The sequence below is a fragment of the Nerophis ophidion genome, unplaced genomic scaffold, assembly GCF_033978795.1.
Source record: "Nerophis ophidion isolate RoL-2023_Sa unplaced genomic scaffold, RoL_Noph_v1.0 HiC_scaffold_94, whole genome shotgun sequence".
NCBI classification, from domain to species: Eukaryota; Metazoa; Chordata; class Actinopteri; order Syngnathiformes; family Syngnathidae; genus Nerophis; species Nerophis ophidion.
This window is the reverse complement of record NW_026907016.1, coordinates 202,501-225,878: the sequence shown is the minus strand read 5'-3', so window position 1 is coordinate 225,878 and position 23,378 is coordinate 202,501. Positions and strand designations below refer to the sequence as shown.

The following is a 23,378-nucleotide window of genomic DNA, read 5'->3' as shown; positions in this document are numbered from 1 at the left end:
CAGTCCAGACTTGTCTCCCATGGAAAATGTGTGGCGCATTATGAAGCGTAAAATACGACAGCGGATACCCCAGACTGTTGAATGACTGAAGCTCTACATAAAACAAGAATGGGAAAGAATTCCACTGTCAAAGCTTCAACAATTAGTTTCCTCAGTTTCCAACCGTTTATTGAGTGTTGTTAAAATAAAAGATGATGTAACACAGTGGTGAACATGCCCTTTCCCAACTACTTTGGCACATGTTGCAGCCGTGAAATTCTAAGTTAATTAACATTTGCAAAAAAAAATAAAGTTTAGGAGTTTCTCTCCGGGTAATCCAGCTTCCTCCCACCTCCAAAGACATGCACCTGGGGATAGGCCCCTCCCACCTCCAAAGACATGCACCTGGGGATAGGTTGATTGGCAACACTAAATGGTCCCTAGTGTGTGGATGTGAGTGGGAATGTTGTCTGTCTATCTGTGTTGGCCCTGCGATGAGGTGGCGACTTGTCCAGTGTGTACTCCGCCTTCCGCCCGATTGTAGCTGAGATAGGCGGCAGCGCCCCCCGCGACTCCAAAGGGAATAAGCGGTAGGAAATGGATGGATGGAGTTTGAACATCAAATATGTTGTCTTTGTAGTGCATTCAATTGAATATGGGTTGAAAAGGATTAGCAAATTATTGTCTTCCATTTATATTTACATCTCACACAATTTCCCAACTCATATGGAAACGCGGTTTGTACACGAGTTAATATACACATTTGTGTACTTTAAAATGAACAGAACAATTTCACCAAAAAGGTGAGAATAAACTACATAAAAGACGTTCCATACAATAAAAATTTAATGTTTATATATTCATAATTCACTTTTAAACTTATTCATAATAGTGTTGTATATATGATTTTTTGAATAATGAAGTGTTGCATATTTTATTTTGTAATTCTAGATGATTCCATAGATGAACTCCTTTATATGATGTACATATTTGTTTTAAATGTGTTCATACCTTTGCTTTTGAGTACACATAAATCCCTCTTAGTTCATATTTACTGGTTCACATCTGAAACATCTTCTGGACCACTTCTGGAAGCATATAATTATTTACTTTATACATCATTTGAACAGTTGTCTTTTATACAAGATCTTTTACTTTTATAATGTGTGATTTTTTGAATAATTTGTTGGGTCTCTATAATTCATTCTATGACTTATCTTTATTACTCTCTTTTGTAATATGATGATTGTTTTGTGGTTGTTTTATATGTATGTCCCCAGACTTTTATGCAATAAACAATGTATGTTTCAACTGAAGTTGGCTACAATAATTGTAGTTAGGATTCATAGACGGCGTGGCGCAGTGGTAGAGTGGCCGTGCTCAACCCCGGGGTCACTGGTTCAAATCCCACCTAGTACCAACCTCGTCACGTCCGTTGTGTCCTGAGCAAGACACTTCACCCTTGCTCCTGATGGTTGCTGGTTGGCGCCTTGCATGGCAGCTCCCTCCATCAGTGTGTGAATGTGTGTGTGAATGGGTAAATGTGGAAGTAGTGTCAAAGCGCTTTGAGTACCTTGAAGGTAGAAAAGCGCTATACAAGTACAACCCATTTATTCATTTATAAATATGTATTTTATTAAATTTTGTATTGTACTCCATTTTTTAATGTTTTCTTTATCTGATTTATTTAGTGTCCAGCTTACTTCATCATCTATATTAACTCCTAAAAATATGATTACCTTTATTCCTTTCATTTCAATATTATCCATCATAATTTGTGTTTAAATTTTTACAATCACCAAATATGATATATTTAGTTTCATTAATGTTTAGTGACGGTTTATTGATGTGCAGCCAACTTTTTTTATGGTCAAGTTCTCTCTGGATAAAATAAGATGAGTTAAATCTAGTGGTAATGAAGGTGAAGAATGGAAGATTATTATAAACATAATTATATATAGTTACACTCAGTGGTGACAATTAGACACTTTCATCCTGTTCATTTGAGTAAAGAAAAAGAGCAAAGTGTAATATTGTAAACAATAGAAGAATATTAATATCAGTAGTCAATATTCCAGCATTGTGAAGCTGAGCTCTGGTAAAAAACATATTCAGCTTTAAAGGTGTAACTCCCTCCAAATAGCACTGACACAATGGCTTTCTTGAACCGCTTTATTGAAGGCTTCCTTTTCTTCAATTCACAGTGAAAACTCGTTGGCCTGCATGCTTCTTTTAGGAGGAAATTGTGATCTTCTGGCTCTTATAGCCCAAACGCTGAAAGTCCTTGTTATGTTCAGTCGCTCTTTTTCTCCCTTCTCATTGCATCAAACAAATGTTCACTCATACCCGAAGTAGCTTCCTTATATCCGTTGACAGAACCAAACGAGACACTTCAAAATAAAAGTATGCCCACAAACTTAGGAAAAAGGCATGAAATGACATTTTTAACCATAGTAACATAAATAAAGCCTTCTTATGAACTTTTATACATTTTGGTTTAAATTCCCTTTTATGAAATTAACTTATTCTGTTTTCAGAGAAATAAAACAAATTATAATAATTAGTCGCAACAGTTACACTCCCACCAAATCACACAAACCTTAATGTGGGATTTCTTTTAAACATTTTGAACTACAAAATAAACTTCTTCTGTTCTTATACATTTACAATGAAATTGCACTCAAGCAAAAACATGAAACTTAAACTCACTCTGCTTCAAGCAGAATAACCACCTTCTGTACAGGTCTGTCAGGAAACCCGGTTTTAGTTGTAGGCTTTCCCTTTTTATCATCAGTTTTAGTTTCCTCACCCTACCATCTGACCCTGGGTAGACATCGGTGATTCTGGCCAGCTTCCATTTGTTGCGTGGTGCCAGGTCGTCTTTCAGAAGGACGATGTCGTGGACCTTCAAATTCCTTCTGTTCTTGTGCCACTTTTGCCTTGATTGTAGATTCAGAAGACATTCCCTTTTCCAACGGGTCCAAAACGTATTGGCCAAATACTGAACTCGACGCCACCTCTTCTTAAGGTACAGATCTTCTCTTACGAATTCTCCAGGTGGGGGCAGTATAATTGTTGACTTCATCGTGAGTATATGGTTTGGGGTTAAAGGTTCTGGTCCGGATGGGTCATTTAAAGGGGAACATCATCACAATTTCAAAAGGGTTAAAAACAATAAAAATCAGTTCCCAGTGGCTTGTTGTATTTTTTGAAATTTTTTTCAAAATTTTACCGGTCTCGGAATATCACAAAATAAAGCTTTAAAGTGCCTTATTTTCGCTCTCTGCAAAGACACTGGCCATTTCCCTGTGACGTCATACAGTGCTGCCAATGTAAACAAACAATGGGAATACCACAGCAAGATATAGCGACATTATCTCGGATTTAAACTCGGATTTCAGCGATTTAAGCGATTCAACAGATTACGCATGTATTGAAACAGATGGTTGGAGTATGAAAGTATTGAAGAAGAAACTGAAGCTATTGAGCGAATAGCTATTGACGCTATTCATAGCCATAGCATGGCCGAATAGCTGCGTTAGCATCGCCGGTAAAATGTGCGGACCAAACGATCAGGACTTTCGCATCATTTGACACTGGAGCAACTTAAATCCGTCGATTGGTAAGTGTTTTTTTCGCATTAAATGTGGGTGGAAGGAAACGTAATATAGTTGCAAATGCATCTACAGGTTATCCATACATCTCTGTGCCATGTCTGCTTTAGCACCGCCGGTAAATAGCATGTTAGCATCGATTAGCGTAGCATGTTAACATCGATTAGCTGGCAGTCAACATCAACAAAACTCACCTTTGTGATTTCGTTGACTTTATCATTGCAAATGCATCTGCAGGTTATCCATACATCTCTGTGCCATGTCTGCCTTAGCATCGCCGGTAAAATGTGGAGACACTCTGGCACATTCAATGGGGGTCTGGCGGCAGACACTTTGGCATCTTGGGGCCAGTGGTGCAACTTGAATCCCTCCCTGTTAGTGTTGTTACACCCTCCGACAACACACCCACGAGGTTCCAAAAAATAGTCAAAAAAACGGAAAATAACAGAGCTGAGACCCGGTGTTTGTAATGTGTTGAAAATGAAAATGGTGGGTGTGTTACCTCGGCGACGTCACATTCTGACGTCATCGCCTCCAGTGCGATAAACAGAAAGGCGTTTAATTCGCCAAAATTCACCCATTTAGAGTTCGGAAATCGGTTAAAAAAATGAATGTTTTTTTTTTGCACCGTATATATTGACGCTTACATAGGTCTGCTGATAATGTTCCCCTTTAAGTGTTCAGCAGTAAGTGGTCTACTGTTAATGATGGCCATAACCTCATACAGAACTGTTCGTAGTGAGGTACTGTCGAGCCTTTGCGCCGACTGGTCAAGAACAGCCGTAAGAACACTTCTTATTGTTCTAATTTGCCTCTCCCATATGCCGCCCATGTGACTCGCCGCTGGCGGGTTCATAAGAAACTCGCATCCGAGAGCCTTCACTCTTTCTGGATTCATTCCTGTCCTGAGTTCAGCAAACTCTTTCCTTGCACCAACAAAATTGTTGCCTTGGTCGCATCTTAGCTGAAGAACATTTCGTCTTATGGCAATGAATGTTCTTAAAGCGTTGATAAACGCATCAGTTGTCATATCATCAACGACTTCAATGTGTATGGCTCTTGAGCATAGACACGTAAGTATGAGACCAGATCTTTTCATGTCCTTCCTTCCATCTTTAACATAGATCGGACCAAAGCAGTCTATGCCGGTGTAAGTGAAAGGTGGAGTAGTCTCTGTTCTATCTTCAGGTAAGTCACCCATTATCTGTTCTTCAGTACTCCTTCTGTACTTTCGACACTTGACACATTTGAAAATGTGTGACGAGACGGCACTGCTGCATCCTAGGACCCACCATCCATTGGCTCGCAGTTCGTTCATCGTCCTTGACGATGCACCTTCTCTTGGAAGTGCTTAATAAGCAAGGCTATGATATGGCTGCTCTTTGGGAGTAATGCCGGATGCTTTACGTGTGGATGCAATGCAGCTTGACTCAAGCGGCCTCCCACTCTTAAGATGCCTTCTTCATCCAAGAATGGATTTAACTTGCACAGTTTACTGTCTTTAGTCTTGAAAACTGCTTTCTTAAGTTCCAAGCTCTTTATCTCATCTGAGAATACTTCTGCTTGACCTAGCTTGATGATAGCAAGTTCTGCTTCTTTTCTTTCTCCCAGACTTGTACTTTCATTAGTTCTTTGTTTCACACCTTTGTGTTCTTTTCCACATCGTTTCAATCTGACAATTGCTCTTACCACTCTTGACCAATCAGAGAATTTCTCCAGGCGATTCAGCAATGATCTATCTTCTTCTGCATTGGTGTTACACACGACAGCTTTGCGGAGTTCAGGATCATCTTCCTTGATTTCTCCCACCGTGCACTCTCTTTTGGGTAGTTGTGTTTGCCAGAGAAACTTTGGTCCCGTGAGGTTGACATAAGGCTTCAGACTTGGTGTCACTTGTCTCACTACAATGCGATGGCTGACTCTGATGGCATCGTTGTAGTCTACGTAGGGATTCTGGTTACCAATAATACTCCATCCAAGGTCTGTACGCTGGGCGTAGGGCTGGTTTTCTTTGCCAGATGCGACTTCCCTGGGAAGTAAGGCTTGTGAGCAATTGTACCCAATGAGCAATCAATCAATCAATCAATGTTTACTTATATAGCCCTAAATCACTAGTGTCTCAAAGGGCTGCACAAACCACCACGACATCCTCGGTAGGCCCACATAAGGGCAAGGAAAACTCACACCCAGCGGGACATCGGTGACAATAATGACCCAGTGGGACGTCTGTGACAATAATGATTATGAGAACCTTAGAGAGGAGGAAAGCAATGGATGTCGAGCGGGTCTAACATGATACTGTGAAAGTTCAATCCACAATGGATCCAACACAGTCGCGAGAGTCCAGTCCAAAGCGGGTCCAACTCAGCAGCAAGAGTCCCGTTCACAGCGGAGCCAGCAGGAAACCATCCCAAGCGGAGGCGGATCAGCAGCGCAGAGATGTCCCCAGCCGATACACAGGCAAGCAGTACATGGCCACTGGATCGGACCGGACCCCCTCCACAGGGGAGGGTGGGACATAGAAGAAAAAGAAAAGAAACAGCAGATCAACTGGTCTAAAAAGGGAGTCTATTTAAAGGCTACAGTATACAAATGAGTTTTAAGGTGAGACTTAAATGCTTCTACTGAGGTGGCATCTCGAACTGTTACCGGGAGGGCATTCCAGAGTACTGGAGCCCGAACGGAAAACGCTCTATAGCCCGCAGACTTTTTTTGGGCTTTGGGAATCACTAATAAGCCGGAGTCCTTTGAACGCAGATTTCTTGCCGGGACATATGGTACAATACAATCGGCAAGATAGGATGGAGCTAGACCGTGTAGTATTTTATACGTGAGTAGTAAAACCTTAAAGTCACATCTTAAGTGCACAGGAAGCCAGTGCAGGTGAGCCAGTACAGGTATATATGTATGTATATATGTATATAAAGGTATACACAGTATAGGTATATATGTATGTATATATGTATATAAAGGTATATACAGTACAGGCGTAATGTGATCAAACTTTCTTGTTCTTGTCAAAAGTCTAGCAGCCGCATTTTGTACCAACTGTAATCTTTTAATGCTAGACATGGGGAGACCCGAAAATAATACGTTACAGTAGTCGAGGCGAGACGTAACAAACGCATGGATAATGATCTCAGCGTCTTTAGTGGACAGAATGGAGCGAATTTTAGCGATATTACGGAGATGAAAGAAGGCCGTTTTAGTAACGCTTTTAATGTGTGCCTCAAAGGAGAGAGTTGGGTCGAAGATAATACCCAGATTCTTTACCGTGTCGCCTTGTTTAATTGTTTGGTTGTCAAATGTTAGAGTTGTATTATTAAATAGAGTTCGGTGTCTAGCAGGACCGATAATCAGCATTTCCGTTTTTTTGGCGTTAAGTTGCAAAAAGTTAGCGGACATCCATTGTTTAATTTCATTAAGACACGCCTCCAGCTGACTACAATCCGGCGTGTTGGTCAGCTTTAGGGGCATGTAGAGTTGGGTGTCATCAGCATAACAGTGAAAGCTAACACCGTATTTGCGTATGATGTCACCTAGCGGCAGCATGTAGATGCTGAAGAGTGCAGGGCCAAGGACCGAACCCTGGGGAACTCCACACGTTACCTTAACGTAGTCCGAGGTCACATTGTTATGGGAGACACACTGCATCCTATCAGTAAGATAAGAGTTAAACCAAGACAGGGCTAAGTCTGACATACCAATTCGTGTTTTGATACGTTCTAATAAAATATTATGATCGACAGTATCGAAAGCAGCGCTAAGATCGAGGAGCAGCAACATAGATGACGCATCAGAATCCATCGTTAGCAATAGATCATTAGTCATTTTTGCGAGGGCTGTCTCCGTTGAGTGATTTGCCCTGAAACCGGATTGAAAGGTTTCACATAGATTGTTAGACGCTAAGTGTTCATTTAACTGCTCCGCAACAATTTTTTCGGGGATTTTTGAAATAAAGGGAAGGTGAGACACCGGTCGGTAGTTTACCATGAGGTCAGGATCGAGGTTAGGTCTTTTAAGAAGAGGATGAATAACCGCTTTTTTGAATGCTAGGGGAACAGTGCCCGAGGAAAGTGATAAGTTTATAATATTTAGCACTGATGGACCTAATAATACAAAGAGCTCCTTGATCAGTTTCCCAGGAAGAGGGTCAAGTAAACATGTTGTTTGTTTTATTCCATTTACACGTTGTAACAATTCCTCTAATGTTATTTCCTCAAAACGAGAGAAACTATTTTGGAGGGCAGTATCCGCCGTATATACCATCGTGTCAGTGTTAATAGAACCCCGTTGTAGCTGGGACGCATTGTCTTTAATCTCCTTTCTAATGACTTCAATTTTCTTACTAAAGAATTGCATAAAGTCATCAGCTGAGTGGGTGGAGCTACTGGAAGGAGTCCCTTGTTGGGTTAGCGATGCTACCGTACTAAACAAAAATTTAGGATCGTTTTTATTACGGTTGATGAGATTTGAGTAATAATTAGCTTTAGCTAAGGTAAGCATGCGTTTACAAGTTATTAAACCATCACTAAATGCTTGATGGTGCGCCTCAAGTTTAGTCGTGCGCCATTTGCGTTCCAGCTTTCTGCATAGTAATTTCTGAGCTCTAGTTTCTTCTGTAAACCACGGGGTGCGCTTTTTTGGAGCCTTTTTTAACTTTAGCGGTGCTATGTTATCAATGGTTTCGCGCAGGGCGTCGTTAAAGTTGTTAGTGAGGTTATCAATAGAGCCCACATACTTTGGGAATGGTGCCATTACCGAGGGCAGTAGGTCAGCAAGAGTTGTCGTTGTGGCCGTATTAATGTTGCGGCTGCTATAGCAGTTATTATTATTATTAGTTTGACGAACATGCGTCTGAACCTCGAATTTTATAAGGTAATGATCGGACAATACTTTAGTATACGGGAGTATCGTAACTTTGGAAGCGGTGATACCCCTGACAAGCACTAGGTCTATCGTATTACCGTTGCGATGCGTGGGTTCATTTATTATTTGTGTGAGACCACAGCTATCAATTACAGTCTGGAGCGCTACGCACGGTGGGTCCGATGGGGTATTCATATGGATATTAAAGTCCCCCATTATGATTATATTATCGGCGTGTGTCACTAGATCAGCAACGAACTCTGAGAATTCATTGATAAAGTCCGAACAGGGCCCTGGGGGGCGGTAGATAACAGCCAGGTGTAAAGGCAGTGGTGTGACAGACCTCATAGTAAGCACCTCAAACGATTTATATTTATTATTTATGTTAGGACTAAGGTTAAAGTTTTCGTTGTATATTAGTGCGACCCCCCACCCCTTTTGAGCGGACGGGCAATATGCGCATATGTAAAGTTAGGAGGACATGCCTCATTTAGCGCAAAAAAGTCGTTTGGTTTAAGCCAGGTTTCACTGAGACCGATGACGTTAAGATTGTTGTCTCTGATAATATCATTAACTAACAACGTTTTGGGAGACAATGATCTTATGTTTAAAAAACCTATATTATAGGTAGTGGGCTGTTTTAGGGAGTTTTTGATCAAATTATCCGTAGTAGCAATATTAATAATGTTGTGTTTATTATGCCCAGTGCATTCAGTATAATTACGACCATATCTAGGAATTGATACGACGGGAATGTTCCGATTGTTTGTTTGTTGCTTTGATAAACTGCACGCATCATGGTTAGCCACCTCAGTAACGGGGATTTTCCGATTGTTTGTTTGTTGCTTTGATAAACTGCACGCATCATAGTTAGCCACCTCAGTAAAACACATGTCCAACTCTGAAACACTCAAAGCAGAAAAAACTTGTTCTAATTTAACTGACTCCTTACCCAGACCAGTAGTATCGCATCCTTTATTTAAATCCGTCTTCAGGGTGGAGGGAAGTGGTGTTCTGTGGGGATTAGCCTTCTGCTTTGTTTTTAGCCCCGCTCGACATCCGCGTTTCCGATCACACCGCTGGCGTCTGCTCCGTAGACGGCCTCCGCTGCTACTAGACTCCCCTGCTTCACAAACCTACTCCGCAGTCTTGCAGAGGTGGTATCTCATCTTGGAGATGCTCTAGATGGGACCATGCTTTTGCGGTTTCACCTGTAGGTATATGAGTTCTGTTCGCCGGAATGAACTCACGTGTGTAGACTGGTGGTAAGGCAATCTTCTCACCTGAATAAAAGCCTCTTACTTGCAGGTTGGTTACTTTTTGGGAGCTCACTACTGTAATTCTTGCAGTCATTGTAGAAAGCTTAAGCTTGACTTGCTCTTTGTCCACTTCCAACGCATCTGCTACTTCACTCAGAATGAAAGTTGTATCGCTTTGAGAATCCAACAGAGCATACACAAGGACCTCTTGGGTTGGTTGAGTTGTGGATGAAAGCCAGACTGGGATTATTGCAGCCGTTTGTATGTTAGCTTTTTGAAGTATTACTGTACATGAAGTAGCGTCTTTGGTTCTTTCTTTGTTTTGGGGTGCTTGAGGTAATATTTCATTAGGATGTTCTTGAATTGTACTTGGCTTGGCTTGCGGTGGCTTTTGTTCATCTTTGGTTCGCTCCTCATGCAGACAAGTTGGATGTTTCTTTTCGCATGTGTCGCAAACACTCCTATTGCTGCAGTTGTTTGAGCGGTGTCCAAACTGAAGACAACCAAAGCATAAACATTCAGCTTGGATGAACTTGACTCTGTCCGCCACAGCTTTCTCTATGAACTTCCTGCATTTATGTAATGTATGATTGTTCCTTTCACAGAAAATGCATGTCATGACATTCTTTTCCTTGGAGGTTGTAGTCTTTTCATTGAAACTTGTCAGTGTCTTTTCATTAGAACTTGTGTTCCACGTCTTTGCTCCAAAGCTTTGTAGTCTTTGGGACCTTGACTTGTCGGTATCACTTGATTTTAGTGACTGCACTGAAGTGATAGGGTTGCAGGCGACTTTAGCTTCCCATGTTAGAAATCTGACAAAATGACTGAAAGAGGGGAATTGTTTTTTCCTTTGTTCCATTTCCATAACCTTTCAATTCCAAGGTGCGATCAGCCAATCTGGTATCTTAGAAAGGATCTTCCTGTTTTCATTACAGTCATTCAGGATCTCCAATGCCTTGATGTTAACCATGGCAGCCTCACAACTGCGAAGAAAATCTGTGAACTCTCGGAGCTCAAGACTATTCTTAGAACCAATCTTAGGCCACGCTTGGAGCTTGTCTCTGTATGCTTTTGCAATTGTAAATGGGTTTCCGTATCGCTCCTCCAGAATCTCCCATGCAGCAGTATAGGCAGATTCAGTTCCGAGCAGGAAGTAACCATCAGGGGCTTTCTTGGCTTGACCACCTATGTATCTTCGTAGGTAGTATATCTTCTCATTCTCTTGTATGTTCTTCTGGTCTATCAAAACTTGAAAAGATAGTTTCCAGTCACTATACTTCAATGGATCCACACTGAATGTTGGAGGTTTGGGATTTGGGATTCTGTTGACACTTAAAGCACCTGCTAGCATCTTAACGAGCTCTGCCGTACTGTCATTGGAGGTTTTCTTAACTTTTGATATGGAAGACCTATGTGTAGACAGATGACTTGAGGATGCAGATACTTGGTCATCTTCTTCAAAATCATCTCCTAACTTGTCACTCCGCTCTTCTTTGACACTCCCTTGGTCATATATCAGCATTCTCGCATTTGCTGCATTAAGACTTTTCACTGTCTCCAATTTCTTTATCTTTCTCTGTTTTTCCTCTAGAGTTCTTTGTAGAGCTATATGTTCTTCTTCTAATTGAGCTTTTATTTCAGCTTCCTCTTCTTCTCTCTGTATTCTTTGCCTCACTTCATCTTCTTCTTGCTGTAAGCGACACTTTCGGGCTGCTGCTTCTTGTTCAGCTATCTTCTTTCTAGCTTCTTCTTCAAGAATATTTAATTCCAATTGTTTTCTTTCTTGCTCTTGTAGCACTTTTAGAACAGCTTGGCTTGCAGCAGCTTCTTGGCGACCCACAGAAGATTTGGTGCTTTCTTGCACTGTGTAGCCTTTCAAAATAGACATGACAGAGCTTTTACAAGTTGAGTTAAATATAGAACCAGCTTCTGGCCATTCTGGCTCCTCTTCTGGAATATTTCTATCCAGACGGCTTGTAGCTATACAGAGAGAATGAAAGCAGATGTCTGTGTACATGTGTCAACTTTTCGTTGCGTTTCCTGTTCTTGAGTTGAAACTTGGCGTAGCTCTTCATAAGCACTAGTGACATCTGCAGAAAGACGTTTGATTTCACCAATAATGGAATCAACCAATGACTCATCCAAAAGTTATTTTGATGATAATGGCGTCTTAACAGCTTTAGCTTGAGCTCTCCATCTTCCATAACTGGCGTTGAACTTGAACTGAAGTGTGTTGATTTTCATCATTAGCATTCCTTTACCCTTTTCTGTTAGAGTTCTTAGTCTTGTACCTCTCCTCAGCTCTTGATTTTCCTCTTGCTGCTTTTCCTCTTCAGCACCACTCTCATAAGCCTGTACAGGTGTCAGGAGGACATCTTCCCTGTCCCTGTCACTGTCCCTTACCTGTTCTGTAGGCTCACCTGACTTTGACATTTTTTAATCAATAAAATTAAACACACTTTTAAAGGTTTTTAAATTGTCCAATATGTATCAACAGAAAATATTAGCAATAGATTTTTTTTTAAATCACCCTTGGATGAATTCGTCCTATTCACATATCAATAATTGTAGATACCTTAAATGTGAATTCCTTAGAGCTTAAACAAATATAAATGTTTAAATTAAATCTTTGAATATCACTTTGCAAAACACTCAAAATATATGCAGTTTATATCACTTCAAAACTTAAATATATGCATGTAAAGGCAATTGGAAAATATTAAAGAACATGGTAAAGCTTCAATATTAAATTAAATGGCCAACAGCCTACTTTCACTTATTTAGCAAAACGCCCTTTTAAATGTCTCTTGCATGACAAGGTTCTTTTAACTTAAATTAAATGATCAGATAAGTCCAGACGTTTACCACACACTCCACATTATCTTCATACATTTCAGTCTCTTCTTAATCACTCTTTTAGTGTCCAGTGTTCCTTATTGGCTTCTTAACAGCCTACTGAAAACGCTGTGATTGCCTGTGTCTTCCTTTTGTGTGTGTGTGTGTGTGTGTGTGTGTGTGTCTCCTCTGCTCCGTGCTGATGACGTCACAGCTGCGCTGCCCAGGTTCTTTAATGTTGCCGACAGTCTCAGCGTTGTCCACTGCGTCTTGAACAGTGCGAGTTTTCACTGTAACTCCCTCCACATAGCACTGACACAATGGCTTTCTTTGACTGATTTATTGAAGGCTTCCTTTCCCTTCAATTCACCGTGAAAACTGTTAATAAAATAAAGCACGTTACAAATGTAAAAATAACATGCACAGCATGTGGCTCAAACATTTTACCGAAGTAAAACACAAACACAAATGACAAATACCTCGTTGGCCTGGATGCTTCTTTTAGGAGGAAATGGTGATCTTCTGGCTGTCATAGCCCAAACGCTGAAAGTCCTTGTGACACTTTTTAGTCCTTGTTACCATCAGTCGCTCTCTTTCTTCCTTCTCATTGCATCAAACAGATGTTCCTCATACCCGGAAGTAGCTTCCTTTTATCCCTTCACAGACCAATCGAGACACTTCAAAACAAACACATGCCCACAAACCCAACAAAAAGGCATGCAATGACATTTTTAACCATAGTAACTTAAATAAAGCCTTCTTATGAACTTTTATACATTTTTATTTAAATCCCCTTTTATGAACTTAACTTATTCTGTTTTTAGAGAAATAAAACAAATTACAATAATTACTAGTAGCAACAGTTACAGAGTGTAATAAAGACAATTAATAAAATTGACTATAGAGACCCAACAAATAATTCATAAAGTTACACATTTTAAAATTGTATTAAAAAAACAACTGTTCAAATGATGTATAAAGTAAATAATAATATGCTTCCTGAAGTGGTCCAGAAGATGTTTCAGATGTGAACCAGTACATATGTATATCATATAAAGGTGATAATCTATGGGATTATTAACAATTACAAATAAAAAATATGTCACACTTCAATAATTCAAACACCTTTAAAAACACTATTATGCATAAGTCTAATACTGTATGATGAATATATATATATATATATATATATACATATATATATATATATATATATATATATATATATATATATATATATATATATATATATATATATATACATACACTTACATTTTTTAATGTATGTCAAATATGTCCTGTACTGTTTACTTTCAACTTTTCAGTCAAATTGTTCTGTCCAATGTTTAAAAAAAGAACACAAAGTTGCAGATTAATGCATGTACTTGACTGAAAAAAGCATTAATACAAATATATCTAATCTGTACATGTAGAAGCATATTAAACAGATTGTTAGACAAACAACAGTGTCACACATGTTATATGTGCTGATGTTGTTAGAAAGTCAAAATGAAAGTCTGGACAGTTTATTTCAAATCCTGCAGTTTCATTTGCTGCTGCTGTTCTCACCAGCACACTTGTGTTTCTTACACTGCTACTTAGAAGACAATCTTTCACCACACACACTGCAACTCAACACTTTTTCTCCAGAGTGTCTTCTCATGTGTGCTACAAGTGCTGATCGTTGACCAAAACTTCTGTCGCAGATTGAACAGGAATGTGATTTTTCAACAGTGTGTGTTCTAGTGTGTCCTTTCACATCTGCACTTCTTGTAAAACTTTTACCACAGGTTGAACAGGAAAAAGGTTTTTCGCCAGTGTGTGTTCTCATATGTCTTTTCATATGTTGATTTTGTGCAAAACCTTTACCACAGATTGAACAGATAAAATGTTTTTCACCAGTGTGTGTTCTCATGTGTACTTTCAAATTGCGACTTTCTACAAAACCTTTACCACAGATTGAACAGACATAAGGTTTTTCTCCAGTGTGTGTTCTCATGTGTACTTTCAAATGTTTACTGAGAACAAAACCTTTACCACATTCTGAGCAAGAAAAAGGTTTTTCTCCAGTGTGTGTTCTCATGTGTACTTTCACATTTTGACTTTGTGTAAAACCTTTACCACAGATTGAACAAGAAAAAGGTTTTTCTCCAGTGTGTGTTCTCATGTGTCTTTTCAGATAAGAACGGTAACGAAATGTTTTCTCACAGAGAGAACATGTGAAGTGAGTGTTGTCAGTGTGACATGTCTTATCATCTTTAGAGTCTTCATCATCAGTGTCAGGAGAGTGTGACGTTGTGTCCTCACTATCTGATAGTGGAGCTAAGAGCTTGTCTGCTTGTGATCCTCCACAGTGGTCTCCATCAGCTTCTGTTGTCATGTGTTGTGTTGAGCTGCTGCTTGGAGGCTCCCCCCCTCCCCTCTCCTCACTTTCACCTTTCACCTCATCATCTTCACTCTTCACAGGGACACCAGTCACTGGGAACTCCTCCAACCATTTAGGCTGACTGATGCCCTCTTCCTCCTCTTCCTCTCTAATGTGTGGCGGCTCTTGGTCCTCCTCTTCCTCTTTAAAGCAGGGCGTCAATAGGTCCTCCTCTTGCTCCTTAAAGTGAGGGGTCAGTGGGCCCTCTTCTGCATTTTTGCTGTGTAAGTTCAGTGGGTCCTCCGCTTGCCCTTTAATGTGAAGGGTCAGTTTAACATTATGGGTCTGTGGCGTCTCGTCTTCCTCTTTAATGTGGGGGGGATGTGCCTCCTCTCTTCCCTCTTTAATGTGTTGGTAATGTGGTACCTCTTCTTCCTCGTGTATGTGGGGTGACTGTGGTTCCTCCTCCTGCTCATGGGGTAGAGGTTCTTCTTCAACGTCTGTGGGACAGGAGAAAAACAAACATTCTTTAGAAAATTCCAGCTTTGCTCAAATCAAATCAAATCGACTTTACTTATAAAGCATATTTAATATTTACCACAAAGTGCTGTACAATAGGCAGGTTAAAAGATAACACAAGGGAAACTAGCAAACACAACACAACACAACACAAACAAAGCACAATAACAAATAAATACATAAATAAAACATAGAAACAGGTTCACAGCAGGTGCATAATGGTATGCCATAGCAGGATGGAGATCACAGAATGTTAAAGGCCATGGAATAAAAGTGTGTTTTTAAGAGTGATTTAAATACAGGAAGAAAGGAGGCTTGTCTAACACTCAAAGGTAAGTTGTTCCAGAGCTTGCGAGTAGCAGCGGCAAAAGCTCTGTCACCTCTAAGCTTCAGCCTTGTGTAAGGGACCGTCAACAGCAGCTGACGTTACTGCCCCCCCGATCTTAGGGATTGGGGGCGGGGGGGGAGTGGCAGCAAGGCTGAAGGAGGTCGGAGATATATGTTGGAGCGAAGTTGTTTAGTGAAGTGAATTATATTTATATAGCGCTTTTTCTCTAGTGACTCAAAGCGCTTTACATAGTGAAACCCAATATCTAAGTTACATTCAAACCAGTGTGGGTGGCACTGGAAGCAGGTGGGTAAAGTGTCTTGCCCAAGGACACAACGGCAGTGACTAGGATGGCACAAGCGGGAATCGAACCTGCAACTCTCAAGTTGCTGGCACGGCCACTCTACCAACCGAGCTAAACCGCCCCTAGACATTTGAAAACAAATAGTAGATATAGTAGTATAGTTGATTCGGTAGAGCCCAGGGAGCCAGTGAAGGGACGCTAGTATGGGGGTGATGTGCTCACGCCTGTGGGTCTGTGTTAGCAGGCGAGCAGCAGAGTTCTGCACGAGCTGCAGGCAGGCGAGGGAGGCCTGGCTAATGGCTACGTTCAGGGCGTTGCAGTAGTCAAGACGAGTCGAGATAAATGCCTACATAAAGTAGTCCTAAGTGCCGAGGGGAAGGAGAGCGACTTGGACTAAACAACAAAAGTTCTGTTTTGTTTTCATTTAGGTTCAGGAAGTTAACTGAAAGCCAGACTTTAATGCCGTGCAGGCAGTCAATGAGACGTTGGACCGTGTTATTTTGTGCCATGGGAAAGTAGATCTGGCAGTCATCTGTATAAAAATTAAATGCAATACTGTGCTTCCTTCCTTTTTTTTTTTTTGTCCTGTCCAGCTTCTCAGGCAAATCATATAGTTGATGTAGGTGTCCATATCGGCTGTTCAGATTTACTTTACAAAAGAGAAGTGTAGCATATTTCTCTTGTTGCCTTATTTGAATTTGACTTCAATAAATGTATTTATAATATCATTTGGTGCAGCCAAATTATCTAAGATGGCGGCGCGTGTAGACGCAGCGACCTCTCGCTCTCCCGACCGTGCGGTATTTTGTTCGTTAGAGTTTTTGTCAAAATGATTTTCCCGTCAGCCTACATTGGAATACAAGTACAGTCCGCAGGCTTTGTCAAATATCCGAAAAATCAAGACCTGCCATGTTTTAGAACGCGACACAAAGATGCTAAGAGAGCTTGGACTACTCCGCGGGAGTGCTACCACACCACCTGCTAACCCTCCCCGAAGAAGGAGGCATCGGAAGCGGTGTGCAAGGATGAGGAAGAGAGGCAAGCGTGGAGGCATCCGAGCGAGGCTAGTGGCTAGTCCAACTCGCCCATCTATACCATCTATCCTTTTGGCAAACGTACGATCACTGGACAATAAAATGGATCACATACGACTGCTGAGGACAACAAATCGGAAAGTGAGTAACTGATGTGTGTTTGTTTTCACTGAAACATGGCTTAATGGCAACATTACCGACTCAGCTGTACAACTGGAGCCGCTAGCATGCTACCGAGCGGACAGGGCGCTCGTAAACGGAGGGATCTGTGTTTACATCCGTGATGTGTGGTGCCGGGACGCCACGGTGGTATACAAACACTGCTCACCACTGGCGGAGTTTATAATCGTGAAGTGCCGTCCTTTCTATCTGCCCAGGGAGATGACAGCAAATCCTACTAGTTGCTGTTTACATCCCTCCCACTAGCAACAACAGTGATAGAAACGCTGCACTTCATGAACTGTACCAAGCCATCAGTGAACAACAAACAGCACATCCAGATGGTTTCACCATTCTTGCCGGAGATTTTAATCATGCTCATCTCAAGACTGTTTTGCCGAAATGTCATCAGCATGTTCACTTCCCAACCAGGGGGGATAACACTTTGGACATGGTTTACACTTCACACAAAGGAGATTACAAAGCCACTCCCCTCCTCCACATCGGCCTCTCTGACCACATATCAATTACGCTAACGCTAGCATACAGACAAAGAGTGAAAGCCACCAAACCGGTTCCGAAGCAGATAAGAGTGTGGCCAGAGGGGGCCTCCTCTGCTCTTCAAGATTGCTTCGACACAACAGACTGGGAAATTATTAAACAAGCAGCCACCCACAATAACAACACAGACATTGAGGAGTACGCAGACATTTTGACCTCCTACATTAAAAAGTGCATGGATGATGTGACCCACACAAAAAACATTATCATTCGGGCCAACCAGATGCCATGGTTGCCAGGGGAGGTCCACAGGCTGCTGAGAGCCAGAGACAAGGCCTTCAGAGATGGAGATGGATCTGGCTTGAGAACAGCGCGAGCCAACCTGTCCTGAGGCATCAGAAAAGCAAAACAGGACCACACAAAGAAGATAACCTCCCACTTCAAGGACAGCAGAGATGCACAGAGCCTATGGCAGGGCATTCAGGCCATCACGGACTACAAGCCAGTCTCACAGAGCTGCGACAGCGACACCTCTCTGCTCAACAACCTGAACCGCTTCTTTGCACGTTTCGATGCACAAAACAACACTCGCTCACAGAAAACCACACCCCCTCTACACGAACAGTCCCTGTGCCTGTCTGCTGCCAGCGTAAAGAGAACACTCTCTACCATCAAGATCCGGAAGGCAGCAGGGCCAGACAACATCTCCGGTAGTGTGCTGAAGGATTGTGCAGAGGAGCTGAAGGACGTCTTTACAGACATCTTTAACACCTCTCTGAAGCAAGCCATTGTCCCCACATGCTTCAAATCCGCCACTATCAACCTGTGCCAAAGACATCATCCCCGTGAAGTTTTAACGACTACCGTCCTGTGGCACTGACATCCATCATCATATAAAGCTTCGAACGGTTGGTCATGTCACATATCAAATCCATCTTCCCCCCCACCTTGGACCCCTTCCAATTTGCATACCGAGCCAGACGATCAATAGAGGATGCAATATGGTCTGCCCTCCACCCAGCCCTCACCCACCTGGATCAGAAACACTCATGTGAGAATGCTGTTCATAGATTTCAGTTTAGCATTCAACACCATAATACCACAACAACTCACCTACAAACTTGGCAAACTGGGCCTCAGCATCTCACTCTGCAATTGGCTGCTCGACTTCCTTAGTCAGAGGCCACAAGCAGTACGTGTTGGTAACAACACCTCAAGCTCCATCACCCTGAGCACAGGGGCCCCACAAGGCTGTGTGCTCAGTCCTCTGCTCTTCACTCTACTGACACATGACTGCACACCAACCTACAGCTCCAACCACCTCGTTAAGTTTGCGGACGAAACAACTCTGGTGGGTCTCGTCACCAAGGGCGACGAGACTCACTACAGGGAAGAAGTGGACCTCCTGACCACGTGGTGCAGGGACAACAATCTCTTGCTGAATGTCAGCAAGACAAATAGATTGTTGTCAATTTCCAGAGAGGCCACACTCAACACCTGCCACTGACCATCGGTGGTGCTGCAGTGGAGAGAGTAAGGAGCACCAAATTCCTGGGGGTGCACATCAGTGAGGACCTGTCATGGACTACCAACACCGCATCACTGGTGAAGAAGGCCCAACAGCGCCTCTACTTCCTGTGCTCCACCACCCATCCTGACCACTTTTTACAAAGGCACCATTGAAAGCATCCTTTCTAGTTGCATCACTGTGTGGGGCGGGAGCTACACTCAACACAACAGAAGAGACCTGCAGCGCATCGTGAAAACAGCTGGGAAAATCATTGATGCACCACTCCCATCTCTTCAGGACTTATACACCACCCGCCTCACCCGCAAAGCACTCACAATTGTGAGTGACGCAAGCCACCCTGCACACAACCTGTTCAGCCTCCTCCCCTCTGGACGAAGCTACAAGAGCCTCCGCTCTCGCACCACCAGACTCACCAACAGCTTTCACCACCAGGCTGTTAGGCTGCTGAACCCCCCCCTTCAATTCTCAGCCCGATCCAACAGGCTGTCAGGACTTTGAAATCCCCCTCCCCGGAACAACCTGAACTCTAAACCCCATGACCCACGGAAAAAATGACTATGCGAAATTGCACACATCTGCCGCTATATCATAAGTATTTGCATTACTGATGAAACACTCATTGTTTACAGCCATATCCTATTTAAAAACAACAGGAACTAAATATATTGTCATTTCAGTAGGTAGACATATTTACGTTGCACTTTACTGTTGTATTTTCTTTTCTTTTTATGTACGCATGGGAGAGTGCAAAACTAAATTTTGATTCCTTTGTATGTCTTTACATGTAAAGAAATTGACAAATAAAGCGGACTTGACTTGAGGGGATAGAAAGAGAAAAAAAGGAAGACAGAGGGGGAAATTGTGGGGATAAGAGGGGGATTAGACAGAGAGATAAAAACAACAGCAGCAACACAACAATAACAACAAAAACAACAACAACAATAAAACAACACCAGCACATACGGTATGTACAAATATGATCGTAAAAGTGATAGCAAAAACACAGTTAGTGAAATAAATAATAATATAGAAAGGACAATGAGCATTTTTACACTAAAACTGGAGCAATACAAATACCAATAGAAAAAGCAGTATTGATCATGAACAATACTAATAGTTTACCTCTATTATCAACAATACAGTTGTTCAAATGCAACAATACGTATACAAAATAACTAAAAAGATTAACAAAATAATAAAAAATTTAAAAAAAATAAAATAAAGGAATACCGAAAGATGGAGGGGAAGAGAGAGAGGCAACCTATATTAATCTTGTAGATTGTTATAGTAACAATTAGGGTTGGGTATCGAGTATCGATTGGAACCGGGACAACTTTCCGGTTCTCCTGGAATCGTTCTAAAGTTTAAATTTCGATTCCTAGTTTCGATACCCAGTCCGCCGACCGGAAAAAAATAATAAGTCCGCCGACCCGGAAGAAGAGGCCGCTGAACACCAACGAAGAAGAGCCCACCGCCGGAAGTGTTAGCATAGCCGAGCCTATGATAGCGGGCGTCGACGGTCGAAAGTGTGGCTTTATTTTACTAAAAAAAAATGAAATATCAGCGAAATGTAACACGTGCGACAGGACTGTTTGGTGCTTAGGAGGGTGCACGTCGAACATGATGAAGCACCTCCGAGTTCATGGAGTACAAATAAATGTGTGTCCCGTCTTGGACAGGAGACACTATCCGTCCAGAACGCTCACACATTCTGCCTGAGAAGGCGGATATGCTCATTTTCCTAAACAACAACTGTCTCTGATTTTATACTGTACCTGCTGCTAATCTGGACTGGGTTTTGCAAGTTGTTTATTATTGTTTATTTGCTTTTCTGCACCAGGTTAGCTCATCAGTGGGAGCACGGTAACATGTTAAATACCTGCAGCATCATACACTTGTGTGTGTAAATGTGTTTTCATGAGGTTTCCTGCAGCATCATACACTTATGTGTAAATGTGTTTTCATGAGGTTTCCTGCAGCATCATACACTTGTGTGTAAATGTGTTTTCATGAGGTTTCCTGCAGCATCATACACTTGTGTGTGTAAATGTGTTTTCATGAGGTTTTCTGTAGCATCATACACTTGTGTGTAAATGTGTTTTCATGAGGTTTCCTGCAGCATCATACACTTATGTGTAAATGTGTTTTCATGAGGTTTCCTGCAGCATCATACACTTGTGTGTAAATGTGTTTTCATGAGGTTTCCTGCAGCATCATACACTTGTGTGTAAATGTGTTTTCATGAGGTTTCCTGCAGGATCATACACTTATGTGTAAATGTGTTTTCATGAGGTTTCCTGCAGCATCATACACTTGTGTGTAAATGTGTTTTCATGAGGTTTCCTGCAGCATCATACACTTTTGTGTAAATGTGTTTTCATGAGGTTTCCTGCAGGATCATACACTTGTGTGTGTAAATGTGTTTTCATGAGGTTTCCTGCAGCATCATACACTTGTGTGTAAATGTGTTTTCATGAGGTTTCCTGCAGGATCATACACTTATGTGTAAATGTGTTTTCATGAGGTTTCCTGCAGCATCATACACTTGTGTGTAAATGTGTTTTCATGAGGTTTCCTGCAGCATCATACACTTTTGTGTAAATGTGTTTTCATGAGGTTTCCTGCAGGATCATACACTTGTGTGTGTAAATGTGTTTTCATGAGGTTTCCTGCAGGATCATACACTTGTGTGTAAATGTGTTTTCATGAGGTTTCCTGCAGCATCATACACTTGTGTGTGTAAATGTGTTTTCATGAGGTTTCCTGCAGCATCATACACTTGTGTGTAAATGTAATTTCATGAGGTTTCCTGCAGGATCATACACTTGTGTGCGTAAATGTGTTTTCATGAGGTTTCCTGCAGGATCATACACTTGTGTGTGTAAATGTGTTTTCATGAGGTTTTCTGTAGCATCATACACTTTTGTGTAAATGTGTTTTCATGAGGTTTTCAAAAATAAAGCTCTCTTGATGAAAGTGTACCCCTGTGAAAATGTATTCATAATTTATAATATTTATATTCTAGTTCATAGATTTGATATTTATATTTTAGTTGAAAACCGCTCTGTGAGGAATTTATAGTAAAGTTCATAAAAAGTTAATAGAATTAAAATTGATGGAGAATGTCAGACTATTTCATTCAGAAAGACTGTAGGTTAGCTAGCTCATTTAAAATATCCTAAACTTTGTTTTGACCGTGCATTTTTTTTTTTTTTTTTTTTTTAAAGGAGAACATTATCACAATTTCGAAATGGTTAAAAACAATAAAAATCAGTTCCCAGTGGCTTGTTGTATTTTTTGAAGTTTTTTTCAAAATTTTACCGGTCCCGGAATATCCCTAAAAAAAGCTTTAAAGTGCTTGATTTTCGCTGTTTGCAATGCGACTATCCATTTCCCTGTAACGTCATACAGTGCTGCCAATGTAAACAAACAATGGCGAATACCACAGCAAGATATAGCGACATTAGCTCGGATTCAGACTCGGATTTCAGCGGCTTAAGCGATACAACACATTACGCATGTATTGAAACGGATGGTTGGAGTATGAAAGTATTGAAGAAGAAACTGACACTTATGAGCGAATAGCTGTTGACACTATTCATAGCCATAGCATGGCCGAATAGCTGCGTTAGCATCGCCGGTAAAATGTGCGGACCAAACGATCAGGACTTTTGCATCTCGTGACAATGGAGCAACTTAAATCCTTCGATTGGTATGTGTTTTTTTCGCATTAAATGTGGGTGGAAGGAAACGTAATATAGCTGCAAATGCATCTGCAGGTTATCCATACATCTCTGTGCCATGTCTGCTTCAGCACCGCCGGTAAATAGCATGTTAGCATCGATTAGCGTAGCATGTTAGCATCGATTGGCTGGCAGTCAACATCAACAAAACTCACCTTTGTGAATTTGTTGACTTTATCGTTGCAAATGCATCTGCAGGTTATCCATACATCTCTGTGCCATGTCTGCTTTAGCACCGCCGGTAAATAGCATGTTAGCGTCGATTAGCGTAGCATGTTAGCATCGATTAGCTGGCAGTCACGCCGCAACCAAATATGTCTGATTAGCACATAAGTCAA

General features: G+C 41.4%; 1 protein-coding gene and 1 long non-coding RNA gene across 2 annotated transcripts in view; both read right to left on the bottom strand.

Moving 5' to 3' along the window:
* Positions 1 to 12,881: 12,881 nt before the first annotated feature.
* On the bottom strand, positions 12,882 to 13,710 carry LOC133547399 (uncharacterized). Its single transcript, XR_009805479.1, has 2 exons — positions 13,036 to 13,710; positions 12,882 to 12,934 (listed from the first exon to the last, which is right to left on the bottom strand). It is a non-coding gene; the product is annotated as an uncharacterized LOC133547399 (long non-coding RNA).
* A 355-nt stretch (positions 13,711 to 14,065) lies between these two features.
* LOC133547394 (zinc finger protein 25-like) overlaps positions 14,066 to 23,378 on the bottom strand; it is a 19,349-nt gene continuing 10,036 nt past the window's right edge. The window contains exon 3 of the mRNA XM_061893079.1: positions 14,066 to 15,421. Within this exon, the coding sequence (XP_061749063.1) occupies positions 14,151 to 15,421 (1,271 nt within the window). The 3' untranslated portion in view covers positions 14,066 to 14,150. The remainder of the gene's footprint in view (positions 15,422 to 23,378) is intronic.